The 17,978-nt window shown below is 42.4% G+C and overlaps 1 protein-coding gene across 2 annotated transcripts in view; it reads left to right on the top strand.

Annotated features, from left to right (window-relative positions):
• Nucleotides 1–286: 286 nt before the first annotated feature.
• slc4a3 (solute carrier family 4 member 3) overlaps nt 287–17,978 on the top strand; it is a gene marked incomplete at its 5' end in the record, with an annotated part of 49,136 nt that continues 31,444 nt past the window's right edge. Inside the window, 5 exons of one of the 2 annotated variants that reach the window (XM_080477776.1) lie at nt 287–340; nt 10,036–10,213; nt 11,940–12,196; nt 12,687–12,871; nt 14,250–14,476. In XM_080477776.1, the coding sequence (XP_080333902.1) occupies nt 287–340; nt 10,036–10,213; nt 11,940–12,196; nt 12,687–12,871; nt 14,250–14,476 (901 nt within the window). Of the gene's footprint in view, nt 341–10,035; nt 10,214–11,939; nt 12,197–12,686; nt 12,872–14,249; nt 14,477–17,978 lie in introns of those variants that run through there. The other variant, XM_080477774.1, reaches the window with a different exon arrangement.

Genomic DNA, 17,978 nt, shown 5'->3' with positions numbered 1-17,978 from the left:
GATCCCTGTCCTCCTCCTCCAGGTTCCTGCTGCTTTGCCCTCCTTCCCTCTTCTGCTCCCCCCCCCGCCCCCATCTCCCCCCCTCCCCCACCCCCTCCCACCTGCAGCACCGACCTCACAGCCACAACTGACCTCCTGCTTGAACCTCTCGGAACGGCTTTTCCGGACACATCACCCCCCCACCCACCCACCCCACCCCCACAGAAGCTCCATTCATTCATTGCCTTCTCGCTGCGTCCCTCCTCAAAGATCAATCGATTAACCCAGTGGCAGCTCGCCGGGCCTCATGGCTACAGGAGGTCATGTCCCTGACATAGATGTGTTGATCAATCTACAACAGGTAGGAACTCCTCACTTTCGTCAGCGTGATCCATTTAACCACCGCGACTCCTCCCATGTTCGTCCGACACGTGGAACGAGGCTGCTTCAATGGAAACATCCCTCAAACCGTTTCTTTCATCCAGTGTTTTCTATTCATACACTGGTATGAATGGCTTTGCCTTTGAGGTTGAATGTCCCGCCATGAGCAACACCTTGTGAGACAGCTGGTGACTCTCAGTTTGATGCAGAACAATTAGACCAGGGGCGTGGCGGGTAACAGGGGCTTGTTGTGTTTTGGGTGTCGATTTACAGGACAGCGGTGCTCAGACTCACTGAAACACAACTTTTTGAAAAACGCTCCTAAGGTGGAACTTTTTGAAAACACTATCTCGGTGTAAACGGTGAAAATGGAACTTTTCTGAAATGTTGCTGCTGCACATGACTACTCTGATCATGGTAAATTGTTCTGCTTATGCGTGAGAAGGATTCATTCATAACAATGAACGTTTCACACTTCAATTCGACAGCGCTTCCCCCGCGCGGAGAAACATTTTTATTCCTTACAAACAACCGATACTGATACCCAAAACAACAAAGATAGACAGTTTAAAGGAGCTTTGGTGTTTAGAGTGTACTATCTGCGCGCATACCTAGTTGGTTGTATGACATAAAACAGCACCCCCTAGTGGCCCCACAGGAAAACAACGTAGATTCTGTTGTTTCTGTGTAAACGGACATCGTTTTCAAAACAATGTCATCATAACACAAAACCTATCTGAAATGAAAACACAAAAACATTTCACTTTAAATGCTTTCGAATAAATATACACAGAGATCTTGTTTAATGGTGAACTCCTGTTTGATCTATTAAAAAAACAAAACAGTTACAGTTGGATATTTCTGTTATAGCTTAGCACAAAGACAAGAAGCAGCCTGCCAAGCCTCTCTCTCTTTCTCACACAGTGGGATTATAACTTGCCTCATATTGCTTGAGTTTTCATCATGTCTGAAATGTTTTTTCACTTTTTCTTGCTAAATAGTCTCATAGTCATCGGAATAGATTTTCGTCTCAACCCTGTCTCGTAACATTCTCAGTATAAGGTCAAGGTTGAGGATCAACGAGCTGTGTGTCCGTGGCACGACATAACGCCGACATACATTCACATTTTATCAAGATTGACGATCGTGGGAATGTGGAGCGAGTGTTGTGTGACGTATGTGCCCCCCAGGTGAAGTTTTGACCCGAAAATGTATGAAGACATTCTTCCAACATTCAAGCACCTCATGAAGGTCCAAGCTCCGTGAATTTCAGTGTATTTAGCTTCTTTCTGAAGGATGCATATTGGCTCCAAGTTGCTTTTCTGGCCTTGCAGCAAACTCCCACACAGTAAAACAAATATGATTAAATAAGTGCAAAATAGAAAATGTGCAGTCTAATTTGATTCCGTGATATTTTTATTTTCCCATGGATTGAAAGGACCCTTGTTGGTTTGGTTGCGGTGTAATTGATTTGCAGCTGGCTTTGTTTTCTATTATCACACCCAGAAGGGCGTTTTGTTCAAAGTCCCAAGGAGTAACAGTTTAGTTTCTTTTGTTCATGGATTTTCCCTGTTCAGCAATTTTATGAATCTTGGCTATTTTTGCCACTTTAGAAAAAAACCCCTGTAAATGTAATCATTTTAGTTTACCCATTTTTACATTCTTTGTATTATTATTATTATTATTATTATTATTATGAGAGTAGTTTGACCTGTTTTCTTGAGCAATTCCAGCTATTCTGGGTGTTTGAGCTGCTGTTTCACTTTAATCAGATGCTTTTAGCCTTCATCAGTGTGCTATGCAAATATAACAAAAAATTCATTTACAAATAATTTTCGCCAAATTTCAGGGAGCCACTTCAGGGCTGCTGAAGAGCCCCGGTTTGGAATAAACTCTATCCTGAACAAATATGCATTAGGTTTTAACTTTAGAAATTGAAAACCCTTGAAAACTGAACACAGATAAACAAAATATAGAGCAGAAAAACAATAAAAAGGTTGATCCGGTTGTCAACCAATGCTCAATAAATTTTGCCAATTAAATTGTTGAAATGTATACCCATGATTAGATAATTGCTGAGGGACAATTTGACCTTAGATCATTAATATAATTCAGAAAATGTGAAATAAAAAACATTCATCTGGAATTTACTGACTTATTTTGGTCCTAAAAAGCTATTTCTTCTCGTTTGCGGACAGATTGATGATGTAAACAAATGATTATTAGCTCTGTAGAAACCAGTCAGAAGTAGAATGTGACTTAAAAGCTGCAAAAGCAAGCTGAGTGTATTACCATTGCTTCAGCTTGTTTAAATATAAGACAAACGCTACTTTTAACCCTCTTTACTTCCTTGGGAGTGCGTGAGTGAAAGAAGCCAAAGATGGGCAAGGTTAGAGTTTGTGAGGCACTTTGAATGTTGTCTTGATGCAAATGTGGACGACCTGCAAGCGAAGCGGAGTTTGACTTGCAAAACCAGAAAACCCTTCCGGATGGAGAGGGAAATGTGAGGCGCGACGCGGCTAGATCAGCTCGAGAAGGTTGTTTACAGCTCCAGCTCGTCTCATTGTCAAACACCGCGGCGATGGAGAGGTAGTTTGAGAACACAAGGCATTTCAATCCCCTTTTCAACAGTTCGATTCGAAATCGGCTCTTTTCGCAGCATGCAGCCGGGCCTGTAAATAGGTGGAATTAGCTTTACGCTTGCGGGCTGGGAAATATTAGTTGCTGCTTCCTGTTTCTCCAGCTGTGTGTTGTTCCAGCTGGATCTGGCGTCTGAAAGGAAGCGGCCGGCTGTAGATGTTCTGTGGCCTCGGGCAGAGGCTGCTCTTTGAAACACCATGTGTATCGTGAACGTCGGGAACAAAGCGCTGCGTTCCCCCCTGTCTGAAGGTGGTTTTGATTTTTGTGTTCCGAGAGAGTTAAAGTTCATTCCACTCAGACTTGGGGTGGCACTGAATCTCACACTGCATCACAGCCATGCAGACAGTCTTAATTATGATCCCACAGCTCTCCTTACTTCAGAATAATGAGAACTGCTTGAAAAGCAGAAAGTTTATAAAATGGATTATTCTAGATCGGTTCATTCATCCTCTAAACTCCCAAGTCCCATGAAACCTACTGTGATTAAACTCTGTTTTCATATTGAATCTTTCTATACTTCTATTACGGCCTCACAAAGTTAAATAAATGACATGTCTAGGGGTCGGCCCAGGACTCGCTGGAGAGATTATATATCTCTGGCTTGATCTGGGAGCAGCTCAGGTTCCCCTCAGAAGAGCTGGAGGAAGTTGCGGGGGACAGGGATGCCTGGGCTTCTCTGCTCTATTTACTGCCACCGTGACCCCAAACGATGGATGGATGGATGGATGGACATGGCTAGGCTAAGTGAGAAGGACGCCACTCAAGAGTTTCAGGTTTTGAAAAGAAAACGCTCTTTCAGCAGGTTGGTTTTTCACCACGATGTGGCCGTCGCACTCTGCATTTCCCTCAAACTGAACAAAGAAGAAAAGCTTTAGCCGGTGGCCTCCAACTCAAATCAAAATAACAAACTAAAACAAAGGAATTCTGCAATTTGGGCCAGAGAAAAACAAAGGATTGTTCCTTTAAATTTCAAAGAAAAAGAAGGAAAAAACCCAAACTCAAACAATTGTCTGTCCTTGTCTTATCAGTTCCCCCTCGCCGCTGCCTTCCCTTTATATTCCCCCCCAATTGCCAATTGCCTGCCGGCCTGTGGAGGAGGGTACAAAGTTTGAGGAGGAGGAGGAGCCGGGAGAAGAAAACCCAGGGCAGCAGGCACCGGGCCACACTGAACCACTTCCTGTACACAGCCGGCACTTGCATGTCACTGCTTCTGCTGAACTTCGCGACAAAAACAGTCAATAACCTCACAAATAGTGATTGAAGGTTTAACGTGCTGCTCACATCCTAACTTTACTTAATGCTGACTTCCAAATGTTTTCCACTTTCTTTCTTTCCTTCGTTATTTCAATTTAAACTTTGAACTTGATACAAGGATAAGTGAAATATAAAATAACGTTTCAGTGATATTGAATTTTTGGAAAACTTTATTTTACTGTCGAAAATGTTTACGAACTATTTATTCGAGTAAGTTTTCATTCAACTTTATAAGATATTCTGCTGAGCCTGGGAGCTCCCCGCACCCTTTGTTAGAATTTTAAAAGAAAGATGTCTTTTGTCTAAGAATAAAAAAAAACAAAAACAGTTAAGCATGTTGCAAATCTGATAAGCTGTTTAACAAACATATGCTTAAAGGCATCCAAAGAAAGTTGATTCACTATTTCAATTAAATTGTAGAAAAAGTGCATGCAGGCTGCATCAGATTGATTTTGTGTGGAAATGATATATTTTGAATCACAGGGTTAAAAATGACTTTGAAGCAGCCGAACCAAATGCAAAATACTGAGTAATACTCAAACTCTCCATGAGTCAGTGACTCATCTGAAAGCACTGGGCTGTAAGGCAGTCTGGATAACCAGCCTGACCTACTTCCTCAGGTTCAGAACAATCATGAAGTCGAGCTGATAAAAGAGGCTGATTGGCCAGTTTGAATCAATCTGGTTATTATTTTACAATTTTGTAAAAATGAGGATTTTAATGAAGCAAAAACAAAATTGTATGTGGATTCTGCAAACATCCCTGCACGGTCAGTACTAAATGAATGAAGTCGTCAAAGAGCAGATCACATATGGATTTATTCAGTAAGATATTGCCGTTTCAAACATTTACTGGAATTGTTTTGTTGGTACCATCCAAATGGGCTGTGCACACAGATGAGTCACACCCGGTTCTGTCCCACCTATCAGGACGCTCTCCAGATCTTCTTCAGCTGATACGGATCAGCCAGTGTTGTCAGGCAGAAACGGCTCTGCAGGCTCAGTGGATGATGTGTCATCGTGCACAGTGGGAACTGTGTCATCCACCCGCGGTGCGGCCGGCATATTGTGAGTCTCGTTCGATTAAAAATAACGGGCTCAATCTTTGCCTGCATAGGCGGAACCTTTCGGTCGTCCACTCTTCAATCATCACTTCCTTTCGCTGATTCATAACTCCATGTGAGCTTACTGAGAGCTGCGAGATGTGGCGTCATGGTGAGTCCAAGAGCGAAAAGCGCGGCCGTCGCTGCAAAGGCTCACTGATGCATGTGGACGGACCCTCTCCAAACATCTGGGTACCAGGAACCAATACACACCTGATGAGAAACGTCTGTTTTGGCACATAAAAGACAACTTAATCTTCGAGGACCTGACGTCCATATATGGGGGACATTGTTTTTGGTTTTCTAGACTCTAGACCACAACACTACATTAGTTCAAGAGGTTAAACATTAGACAGGTGATCACACACGAGTGGCTGATCAGTCAATGCTTTCTTTTTTTTTTTCTTTTTTGCTTTCTAGTTTCCTCAAAAGTGTTTTACCTTGTAGCTTTTTTTAGCCATAAACTCAGAATGCAGAAGTGTTTGCCATTAATTTCAATCTGTTAGCCACGACTGAAAAGGACAATGTTCACATGACTTTTTTTTTTTTTTTTTTTTTTCTTAAACTGCACCGTAACATTCTTAAGTGATTCCTTGTAAACATCAACTGACAAGAGAAACAGAACACTGAAGCCGATATTTATGTTGGCTGACATTTGCCTGGGAAGGCTGCCAGCCGGACGCATCAATCAGAGAATCAGGCTGCGCATGAAGGGAGTGGGAAGCAGTTTGAAACCTCGCAGGATGGAACAAAAGAGCAGGAAGTGACATGAAGCCGAGCAATCCGCCGAGGGGAAAGCGTACTTTCGATTAGGCCAGCTCAATATACCGCAATATTATCGTTACTGCGATATCGATATTGGCGATATATATGCATATCAAGAAAGATTGATGATTTCATTATTGGTGCACACAATGCCTGCATTCATTGTTGTGATGCATGTGGGCTTACATTTACTCACCTTCCACTGTGCTTGAAGTGGTAAGAAATGTGGAGAGACTACGCACCGAGAGTCACGACGCACTGGATGCCGCCATTGTTGTTATTGTCCATCCGCTTGCACATGTGCAGAACATAACTGTTTACCGCTGTGGCTGTGGGGCACATGCGCAGGTGCCGCATTTCAGAAAAGTTGCAATTTCCACCGTTTTCCAAAAGTTGTCATTTCAGTGGCTCTGTATACCGTTGTAAATGTTGAACTTAATCCTAATCCAAAGAGCAGACGCTGCTGTAATCCAAACCTGAAGTGAAGGTATGCAACCCAAACGACCTTCACTTCGGAAGTCCTCACTAGTGTGAGAACACTTGATCTTGACAAAAGAGACAAGCCCCCCCTGAATCCTCGTCAGCACTTCATGCATAATTGAACGCATCTCCGCGCCGCTCGCCATTCTCCCACGTATGAAATATTAATGTTGTATTAGGGAGCGGGGCAGGTGATCAGAAAAGGTTAAACTGCACATTTTGAGTCGAGGCGCGTCTCGGCTGAGTTGATCGGGCTGCTTTAATCCACGAGAGCCCCGTAAAGTTCAAGTTCAGACCTAAGTGTCAATCTTTTTTTTTTTTTTTTTACTTACATTGAAAACACGAAGTGCATCATTCAACTATGTGGACACACAAACCCCACCATTGTTTTGATAGACTGTGGATGTAGTGATATATTTAAGTTATGCAATATTGAAAAAATCCTATTATTTTTAGATGGGTTATTTTCAATTTACATTTTTTTGTCACTTTTCTTGTTCCATAGTCACTCATTTGACTTGTTTTTTTTTTCTCACTTAATTTTCTTATTTATGAGCTCTAAAGTGTACTGGCAAGACTACAAGAGCCATTCATTTATTAAAAAAAGTCAATATCAACTGAATTAGTAATGATTTTGTTGGATGTCAGTACTGTCTTTTAATACTCTAATGGTTCTCTTTTGCAAGGTGAAGGTTTAATTAATTCAATTCAACTTTATTTATACAGCACCAAATACAACACAGTCATTTCTAGGTACTTCTTATAGAGAGAAACCCAACAAATCCCCATGAGCAAGCATAAGCGAGGTTGGAAAGGAAAAACTCCCTCTAACATGAAGCAGAACCAGAATCAGAGGTGGCGGCTTTCTGCCCCTCTATCCCCAGAACAGGATAGGACAGGCAGACACAATGGGGTAGGGACAGAGACCCTGGTCCAGGTAGGGGGTAGGGACACAGACCCTGTTGTTTTGCTTGCGTTTCTACACAGTTATATGAAATATATATAATGCATTGTTATATCTGGAATCATTTACTTTATGTAACACGGCAATCGTCCCCCGGTATTTTACTACACTAAATAATGTACTACGTATTGTACTGTACGTATGGGATTTGAATTCGAGTTCAAATCCTCTGGCTGTGCGTGAAACGCCACAGCTGCACAGCCTGAGGTCCAAAAACCCCTGGAGGGCGTTCAGGTTTTTCCTGCTCCGCAAAATGAAAAATGTACCCTGGAGACCATCAGCGGACACTTTCTACAACGTGGAGCAGACCTGCGAGATGCAGTAATGCGTTTCTGTTTCTTCCAGTGTTTGTCTTCATTGAAATGTTTTGACAGATCTGGTGTAGCAGAGAAGCTTCAGTGCTATAAAATAAGCAGAGTACGTTTCCTGTCTGGACTTTGGTTTTGTTCACTGTTTACTTATGAGAGGAAATATGATCAATGGATTTTACTTTTCCACTGATTCAGCAAAGTGCCTTATAAAGTTAGTGACACACACACACACACACACACACACACACACACACACACACACACACACACACACACACACACACACACACACACACACACACACACACACACACACACACACACACACGAGGTGGTCAATCAGTTCACCAGGACCAGGAAAGACAGGATCACCTTAGCCACAATCACCTACCAGTAGCAACAGTAGCAGTAGTAGTAGTAATAGTAATAGTTACAGCAGTAGTAATACTGTAGTAGAAGTAGTTATAGTAGTAATAGCAGTAATAGTCGCAGTAGTAGCAGTAGTAGTAGTAATAGTAACAGAAGCAGTAGTAGTAGTAGTAGTAGTAGTAATAGTAGTACCAGTTGTTATATTAGCAGTAATGTTACCAGTATCAGTAGTGGTAGTAGTAATAGTTGCAGTAGTTGTAATAGTAGTAGCAGCAGTAGTACCAGTAGTAGTAGTAGTAATAGTAACAGCAGTAGTGGTAGCAATAGTAGTACCATTAGTAGAAGTGGTAGTAGTATTAGCAGTGATGTTAGTAGTAGTGGTAGTAGAAGTAATAATAGTCGTGGTTAAATGTATTCAGTTTTTATATTCTATTTGTTGTATTCTCCACTCCTACATTTCAGCAGGTTAATCAAATCACCATTAGATCTAATTTATCTCCCGTCTTGTAGCTCGGGCCCGGTTCTCCTCCTCTTCCTCCTCTTCCTCTTCTTTGAGTCGCAGTCAGTTCCAGCAGGTCACCGTCACTTTAAGCTGCTTTTCCCCACCGTTGTACCTGTAGTATCAGGAGTCTGACATATCCAGACGATTCCTCTCATGCTCAGCTGAAGTGTACCAGCAGTGCCCGGATGGCTTGAAGTCACTGTCCTCCATTGTCTGCCACCCCGCTCCCTATTCAGAGAGTGCCTCCACCACCTGGGCCGGGGTGGCCCACCTCCCGTGTCCTCCCACCCTGACTGGCTTCAAAGCCGACATAAAAGAGTCATTTGTAGCAGGAGAGCTCGAGCAAAACCCAACCAGCTCTGGAAGGAGTCCCTTTCACGGGATAAACTGAGTATTGCTCCCCGTCGCATTACATCTGGACCATAAAATCCTGATGATCTGAATAATACGTTTTGGGGGAAATTGGGTTTTGTTTTCAGAGCGCTTTAGCAGGTGAAACAATTTATTTATTTTTGACTCCCATTTGCTTTTAAAATTCACCGTCCACCTCGGACTGGAGTAGATAGGTAGCGCCGACCATTAAAAGCATCCTGTCCCCTCGTCCCACTGGTAATTAGGGAGTAATGGAGCCCTGGCACAAGGAAATCTGAGACCGCTGAGCAGCAGCCAGAGCCCTCGCCGCGCCAGCGCCAATCTGAGGCGGCTCGTCCCTGCGGTTCGGCCAATCAGAAGCAGCCGTCGGCCGAGGCAGGGCACTCCCATCAGGGCCGGCTGTCTCCGGGGAATGTCTGGCGCATTCGTTCTTGGCTGCTTAGCACTTTGTTGTATTGATTCCGTGTCCACACTACATGTAACGGAGGCTGTACACACACCGTGCAGCTACTCTAGTCGTACACGGCCATTTAAAACGCTCAGCTGTGGGAGCAATGTGTGTGGGGCAACACATTGAATAAACAAAAATCTCTTGTCCGTTCTATGTTCTTACACTTTGAACATCATTCACAGTGAATATGCTGCAACGGGGGACGTCATCGCTGCTCTCCGAGTCACGCTGCGCCATTGTAAAGGAAGGCCTGATTGCGCAATCAGGGGAGCACTATGCGTATGATCATTTAGTTGCAAATGCACGGCTGTCTGTTTTGAGTTTTGTAATCGGGACCAAAACTGTTCGTCTTCAGATGGACTCTTTATAACCTCTCGCAGTCCTCTCCGTGCGTTGCCCTCGACTTTTTGACACTCTTTCTCTCGTCTTTGGCGATAACGAGTTCCATCCACCTTTTTCCTCCAGGTAAAGGTGGAGGAGGAAGATGAGGAGGGATCAGCGGAGGAGCAGGAGGAAGATGAGGAGGAGGCGAAGTGGGAGAAGGCCCTGTCTGTGGAGCGCTTCGGAGACATCATCAGCGAATCTGCCTCGAGCGGGAACGGAGAACGGATGGGCCGACACTACACCGAGAGGGACTTTGAGTGTAAGCGGATGGAGACGCAAGGCAGCTGCGAATTGCCTGTTGTTGTAATGTTAAGTCGTTATACTTAACTAAAATATGAAGATTTGTTCCATAAATAGAATAAGTCATTATATAAACTGATGCACAAGCAAATAACTTAGACGCCTTTCAGCAAAATCTTTATATCGTTATTACCATTCAACACAGCGTGTCAGTATTCTAGAGGCTAAAGTTTGTTTCCCACACGGAGGCAACATGTAGTTTAAAATCACCTTTAGCACCTTGAGTGTACTTAAGGAGACAAAATTTGAAATGTAAAACAAAGGTTTTCTTGCTATAGAGAAAGGGTGTCAAATATAAGGCCCGTGGGTTAAAACAGGTCCACAAGAGGCTCCAATCTGGCCGACAAACCACCAAGCAATTGTTGACAAATGTTTTTAAGAAATATTATATATTTTATTACGTTTTAGTTTTTTTTGACATTTCACGGTATCTTTCACCAGAAGGTTTAATCTAAATTGGTTTATATTGAGATTGTAGTAATTTTCGGTAGTAAATGTCTAGTTTTGTGAAAATAACAACATTTTCATCACATATATACTCTGACCTGCTTTAGAGACCTCATACGTTCATATCTACTCAAGAAAGGCTGGCTTAGGCAAAAAGTCAAAGGTTAAGGCCTTTGGGACCTAAAAAAAAAATATTTTAAATCCACAACTTTTGATGGAAGTTCTTCTGATTTGATCCCACATGAAGTAACATTCACTTATATAAACAGTAACCTTGATCAATATCAGCCTCTCATTTAAACTCATTTAAATTCAGTTAAACTTAACAAGGGTCATTTTAACAAATAACTACTTATTTGTCTATTTACATTTTCTTGCAGTATAAACTGAAAAAGTCCTTTAAAAGATTTTTTTACTGGTACGAAACTGTTGTCTATTTTTAGCAGTTTGACCAACACTGGACGACTCTCATATTCATGTATTTTGCTGTTATATTTGGCCCACCACTTTTCCTGGCAGGATTATTGTCACAATATGGTTTTATTTATGTAATGTGGTCCAGCATTCTGAACTGAGGTCAATACCAATACTAATAGGTAAATGTCAACGTGCCAGCATTAGCATTTAGCTCTGTGACACGCTCAAAATGTGTGTTTGCATCTGGATTATTTTTTCCTATTGACACTGTAATGAAAAAGTAATCCACGAATGTGTTGAAGATGCCGACCTTGTTGATTGAGTTTCCATTAAGAGATCAGATTTCCGGCGGGCCGCCATATTCCGAGGGTGCCTTTGGGCGGATTAGTGTTGCAGAGATTAGCACGCGGATGCTCCGACAGGAGATAATGGAGGCTGAGATTAGATTGAGCTGCTTTCTTTTGATGTTTAATACACGGAGTGTTTCTTCATTATTGCAGGCTAATTAGACTCTAAACCTTTGTTTATGTCGTGTCGTTCAAACGCTTAAAAGGGGAGGAGACGGCGTGTCACATGCGCTATGTACGACTCTTTCTACCATCTATTTGTGCACAGGTTCAATCCCACTTTGTCTTGTGGGAGAAATCAATAATTCCAATAGTAATCCTGACAGGCTCAAGTGGATGAAGTGGCTCAAAATAACAAGCTGCGCCGACGCCGCTGTCATCCTGAAGAAAGGCCGGGACGGTGTATTACAAACTGTTGGAATGGCACAGGCTCACCCGTCAGACCTGAGAGTTTTTCACTCTTCAATCTCACAGATCACCGGCACACATTCCACCACACGCACCACCCTCTGTCCACCCACCTGCCCGTGCCCCAGCGCCTACGCAAGAGGGTGCACAGCGCCGACCGGCGGCGCAAGAAGAAGCGGAAGAAAAAAAAGACCTCGCTGCCCCCGTCCGACGTCACGCCCACCATCCACGAGGTAGACGAGGAGGAGGCGGAGGCGGAGACGGAGGCGGAGGCGCTGGGGGCGGCCGCCACGCCCACCGAGCCCGCCGATGTCCAACTACAGGTAAAATAAGGCTGAAGAGCTTTAGAGTCAACTTAGACCTCTTTCAAAAGACTATTCTTATCATGAAAACGCATCGTTCGTCATAGTTTCTTTTCAGCTTTGCGTTTACGTGGCGATGTTTTGAAAATGATGTGCGTCTTTTTCTCAGAAAATCGTACCATTGAATTGAACCATGGAATTGTTGACTTCCATGATGTCAAACTCAAAACTTACATCTCACAGGGAAAATACCTCTCAATCCACCGTGGCATCTTAAACTGACAGCATGAGCACATAAAAATGGTTTGTTTTGTACTTATTGATGGATTTTCCACCATTGAAATGTCACTTTTCCAAACAGCCCGTCTTTCAGCGGGACTCTGACGACACAGTGAGCGGCTGCAACTCTTCAAGCTGGCTATTCCACTTGAAAACAAACACTGTGAGGATGAGTGAGTCCCAACACGTGGGCGTCTTCCTCCCTTCTCACTGATCTTCCTCTTCCTCTCAGTTTAGTTTGGGGAGCCAAGAGGACTTGGAGGACCCCCGTCCGATCGCCACCGTCCACCTGGAAGACGAAGAGCGCCCGCCGTCGAAGAAGGCGGCGCCCTCGCAGGCGAAAGGAGCTCATAATGGAGAAATCACTGTCATTGGACACAGCGAGGAGGCGGGGGGAGAAGAAGCAGCATGCAACAGGTGGGCCAATCCAGAGCCAGTTAAATGATAAGAGCATGAATATTTCTATAAACCTGGTATTTGCATTGTATAAAGTGTCTTTATGGCTTTACGGATGACACTTATAGTTTTACTGAAAAGAGTATCTATGATTGATAAAACATATCTGATTTCAGTGTGTTTTACATAATATAACAGATTTTATAACTACAAATAAATTCAACTACTTAATATACTTTTCTTTCTTTATTGAAGTTTTGATTCTCTAGTCCATCAATATTCTGTTCTGTGAAGAGCAACGCTGTAGAGAATTGAAGTATTTCTATTGTACTCTTTGAGTTCTTTGAGCATTGAGTTTCCTTTAAGGCCGGCGACACACTGTGCCATTCTAATAATCTGAGAAGTGCACAGCGAGTTACACTGTGCGACGTGAATCTAATAACAAGTTGAATTGCAGTGTACGTTGTTGGTGAGTTGACATGAATGGGCAACAATAAGATGTCATGAACGTGCGCCGTCCATTCGCGGAAAAGAAACTAGTCAAACATAAACAGAGCCGTCGCTCTTGTAGCATTTGTCTGATTAATTGTCTATAAACATGAATATTGAGGCAACACCAAAGTGATATTTTCATATTTCAGTGTATCTTCATCCTGAAGTGTTTCTTGAGGAATTTAAATGTCACATCAGCACGGCTTTCTTCAAGTTTACTATCTTGTAGCCAAATCTGGCATTTAATCAGACCCATCTGGTCTGCTGACACGTAGAACCATCAGAATATGAATTATTTGGTGCCGCTTTGAATTATATATGGAGTGAGACAGTGGGAGGCCGGGGGATCCATGGTGATCCAGGTATTTGTTCAAACCATAGTAACGGCCATCATGCCTGTGCCATGTAATGATGTGCTGCTGTTCCAGTGAACACATGAGGATGAGTCAGAGGCCTGCTGGTGGGCTCTGGAGACCCCTGCTGGCCACATCATGACACTGCAGCCACAATTTATTTTGTGAGGACTAAATTGGAATGTTTACTGAACTGATAATTTCATACAATTAAAAGGTAAGGTGATTAAAAAAAAAAAAAAAAAAGTATTATTCAATAAAATTATTTTGATCATAATCTGAACTAACCTATGATATTTGAGTTCTAGCTACATGTGGCCAAGTGTTTTAAGTCTTTGGAGATGTAAGTTGTGTAATAGAATTCCACTGTGATCTGTAAGTTGCAAAGAACATGGTGAATTGAGGCACAATGTTAAACTTGCAGTTTTTTTCATGTGTTAGAAAAGGATAGTTCATTAAATAATATATTAAAATATTTGCTGCAATAAATCAAAGAGATTTAGAGTTCTGGTTATTCATAGATTATAATGTTATTATTTAAAAAAAAATTTTAGTGTTCCTCCAGGATCAGAAGCTTCGGGCTCCGCCTCGGCCCGGGGGTGGTTCCGCAGGAAGCCCCTCCACCACCGCCTGCAGGGCGCCCAGCGGAGCAACTACGACCTGCGGGAGCGTATCTGCATCGGCAGCATGACGGCGCTGGAGACCGCCGTGTACCAGCAGGTGCCCACCGACGAGGCCGAGGCCCAAATGTTGGCCAGCGCCGACCTGGACGACATGAAAAGTGAGAATGGAGGTTTCTTTTTTTCTTTTCTTCTTATATCACACAATGTATTTAGATGCACAGCATATTCTGGCATAAATAAAAATATTAAAAAAGTAGGAAAATAAAAAAAAAGGTAGTACTATAAACAAAAGATATCAGGGAATTTTAATGCAAAAATGCAAAACATACGATTTTATTCAATATTAAAACAAAAAAGGTTTGAAATTGTTCCGTTCATGTAAAGAAAACAACTAAATATTAGGAAGTTTCATGGTTTTAAATGAGTTGCCTTCAAATAAATTGACAAAAGAGATTGGATGGTATTTTACTGTCACATTGTGGCAGCAGCAAATGGACAGTAAGAAACATTGATAATATATGATTTTTTAAAAACAGCAACAGTAACGATATATATATATATATCGTTACTGTTGTTGTATATATATATATATATAAACAAGTGGAAATATTTTATGTTCTTGCATGATAATGTTGGTACTGATTATGTATATAGCACACAGTACTGGGATTTCTCTCACCTTTTCCTACATTCAAATAAAGATGTTTTAATAACCAGTTTTCCACTGAGAGATCACAAAGCTGATTCACTTTGCCGTCGTACTATCAAACTATATTTATATCAGTTCAGCTGGTTTTGGGAGAAAAATCTGTGAAAACACAAGCGACTTCATTCTACTTCTCCGTTCCTCACCAACGACACAGCAGAGCTGTGTGTGTGTGTGTGTGTGTGTGTGTGTGTGTGTGTGCGTGTGTGTGTGTGGGTGTGTGTGTGTGTGTGTGTGTGTGTATGTGTGTGTGTGGACCAGATCTCCGTCAGACCTCCACCACAGCACCAGACAATGTGGTTGCCAGGATATTAACAATGCGGCTGCCAAGTCGTTGCAGCCGTCATTGTAGTTGCATCAGCGCTGCAATCTGGACACACACGTGAATATGAGCTCAGACTCCTGGCTCTGTGTGTGTGTGTGTGTGTGTGTGTGTGTGTGTACGTACGTGCGCGCGGGGGTGCACTAGAGGAAAACCTACTAATCATTACTGGACACACTTCACTTGATGTCATCATTTATGATATATGGACATACTTAAAGCCTGGTTTGCTTTCATGATCTTAACATGCAGCTTCTATTTGAAATTTCCAGCTGCTGTGCACCCTGAAATAACTTGTTTTGATCAGTTTTCATATGCGTGTCTCATTTCTAGACTCCCTCTACTGGGCATTTAAAAGATGACTACTTGGATGTGTTAATGGCTAACTTGATAAAAAGGACCCTTTTATCCTTTTTGTTTATGGCTTTATAAAGACTTCGTCCAACCACTTAATTCCCATTTAAGATCGAAGAAAAGCCTGGACACAACAGCAGAAACATCACACAGTGATTATATCATAAAGATAAATAAGAAAAAACAATCACACATTTGAAGAAAGCATAAAACACCTTTACAAAAAACATGTGCTCGGTCTACCAGAGGTCGACATAATCTAATTGTTCACTTTTTGAGATGAAACATCACAAAAACTGGATGTAATGTCATGAATTTAAACTGATAAATAAATATATATACAGTATATATTTTTCAATATTAACGTGTTCCACACGTGTCAATGCAAACGCAAAATACAAGCACAAAAAGAAAAAAAAAACATTTACAGTATATATGCGTATATAGCACATATATGTCGTTTAACATGTCTCAAAAATATAAAATAAGCCGTAGTTCAAAATAAAAAGTGTAAAAAAAAAAAAAAATGTGTCACATTTCAGCAAATAATTCAACTTGTCCATGGATAAAAATTTTTTTATCTAAAGCTTATCGCTGGATTTGGTGGCGCGACAGTAAATCTGGGAATAGCTGCCTACAGACCAGAGACTGTTCTTCCTTCCAGCTCCTCAGTGAACGGGTGGGAAGTGTCACACTGACTTTTGTGTCACACAATCTACTTTTTCCACCGCTTGCCATCTGGTGACCGATTTTGACACTTTTAAATGTCAAGATCAGACATTTACAAGTGCAGCGGTGCGTCTCCTGTGAAATATGGTCATTCTGATGAAATCAGCCAGGATCTTGGGGCAAGACATCATGTGTTGCAGTGACGACCACAGCAGATCATCTTCATGCTGCTCCTTCTTCTTTTGGGGCGCTGTTTGGACGAAAATGTTTAATACGAAAACCGACAGTTTTTGCCTTCGACAACATAAAGCACGAGAAGGAAGCTTCCACTCACAGTTTCCTGGACATGATTAGAACTTGAAGGTTGCACCTAAAGTAACGCAGCAGTGTATGAACCTATGTAGCTCGATATTGTTTTGACCTTTGAGACGCTTCTTCAAAACATTCATTTTGAATCTGAGGCCAACTGCAGTTGTTGGTTAGCGTCATTTAAAAAACAAACAAACAAACAAAAAGCTTTCCACCGCCAGTTCAGGACAAAGCTTAACTTGACGCCGGAGTTGTTGATTGGTCGGAGGTGACATATCGAAATCTTTTTGAAAGTTCGGAAAGTCATGAAAACGACCAGATTGAGAGGCGAAAGAAAGCTTGCGAGGCTCCACCTCCTGTGTGTCCAGAGAAAAACAGCATCAAGGGGGCATTAATTAACAGAGAGCGGATTCGATTCCCGTTCAGGAGCGACCCTGCCCCCGGGGGTTTCCTGCTTCACCAGAGCAGAGTGATCATTGACTGTTTACGACCCAAGTGCAAACCGAAAGCAGGACATCCAGAGTCGCTCGCAATGAGCCATCGGGTTTGTTGCATCTAATGCTTCACATCGACAGGCGCCACATACATCACCGGCGAACGCGTCTGTGTTTTCCCCGCAGTAGATGTGCACGTCGACCGCACTTCGTGGTCAAAGGGGAAGTCTTGTTGCTATGGTTGACTGTGACAATGGGGAAGAGGCTCGTTCAGATTTCTTTTGGCTGGATGACGGCTCGTGAAAGATCCATTGTCTGTTCATTTTGTGCAATTATCAGATGAAAGGGTAAAGTTTTCATAGTACGGATGAACGCATTGGTTTTCGTCATTTACTGTTGTTAGGAAACGAGCAGGACGATATCACTAAAAGAACACGTGGTCACTTTGGTTCACCTTTTTTCTCTCCTCGCCCGTCTCGGATTGTCTTCAGCTTAGGTCTCGTTAACACAAGTGAAAAAGGATCATTCTTGAAAGTTTTTACTCTGTAACATAGTTTTGCGTTTACGTGCCGACGTTTTGAAAACGGCGTCGTTTTCATGTCGGGCGCTGTTGTTTGTTTTTGCGATGAAACCACACACGCATGCGCACAGAGAGCAATACGCTGTAAACATTAACAACGGCGAGTGGACGTACCACAGCCATTATTTTCAAAAAGTTGAGTTCAGTACACAGAAACGCAACGGAATTTTTCCATTTGCACTTGGAAATGTTGCGTAAACGAGGCCTCATAGTCGTGATCAACACATGAACATATTCCCAGCTTATCAGTGGCGTCACAGTTTGTCACAGTAAAAGCAATTTCACA

The sequence above is a fragment of the Lipophrys pholis genome (genome assembly GCF_963383615.2).
Source record: "Lipophrys pholis genome assembly, chromosome: 13".
NCBI classification, from domain to species: Eukaryota; Metazoa; Chordata; class Actinopteri; order Blenniiformes; family Blenniidae; genus Lipophrys; species Lipophrys pholis.
Note: the sequence above shows the minus strand (reverse complement) of the source record. Positions and strands in the feature narration are given on the sequence as shown.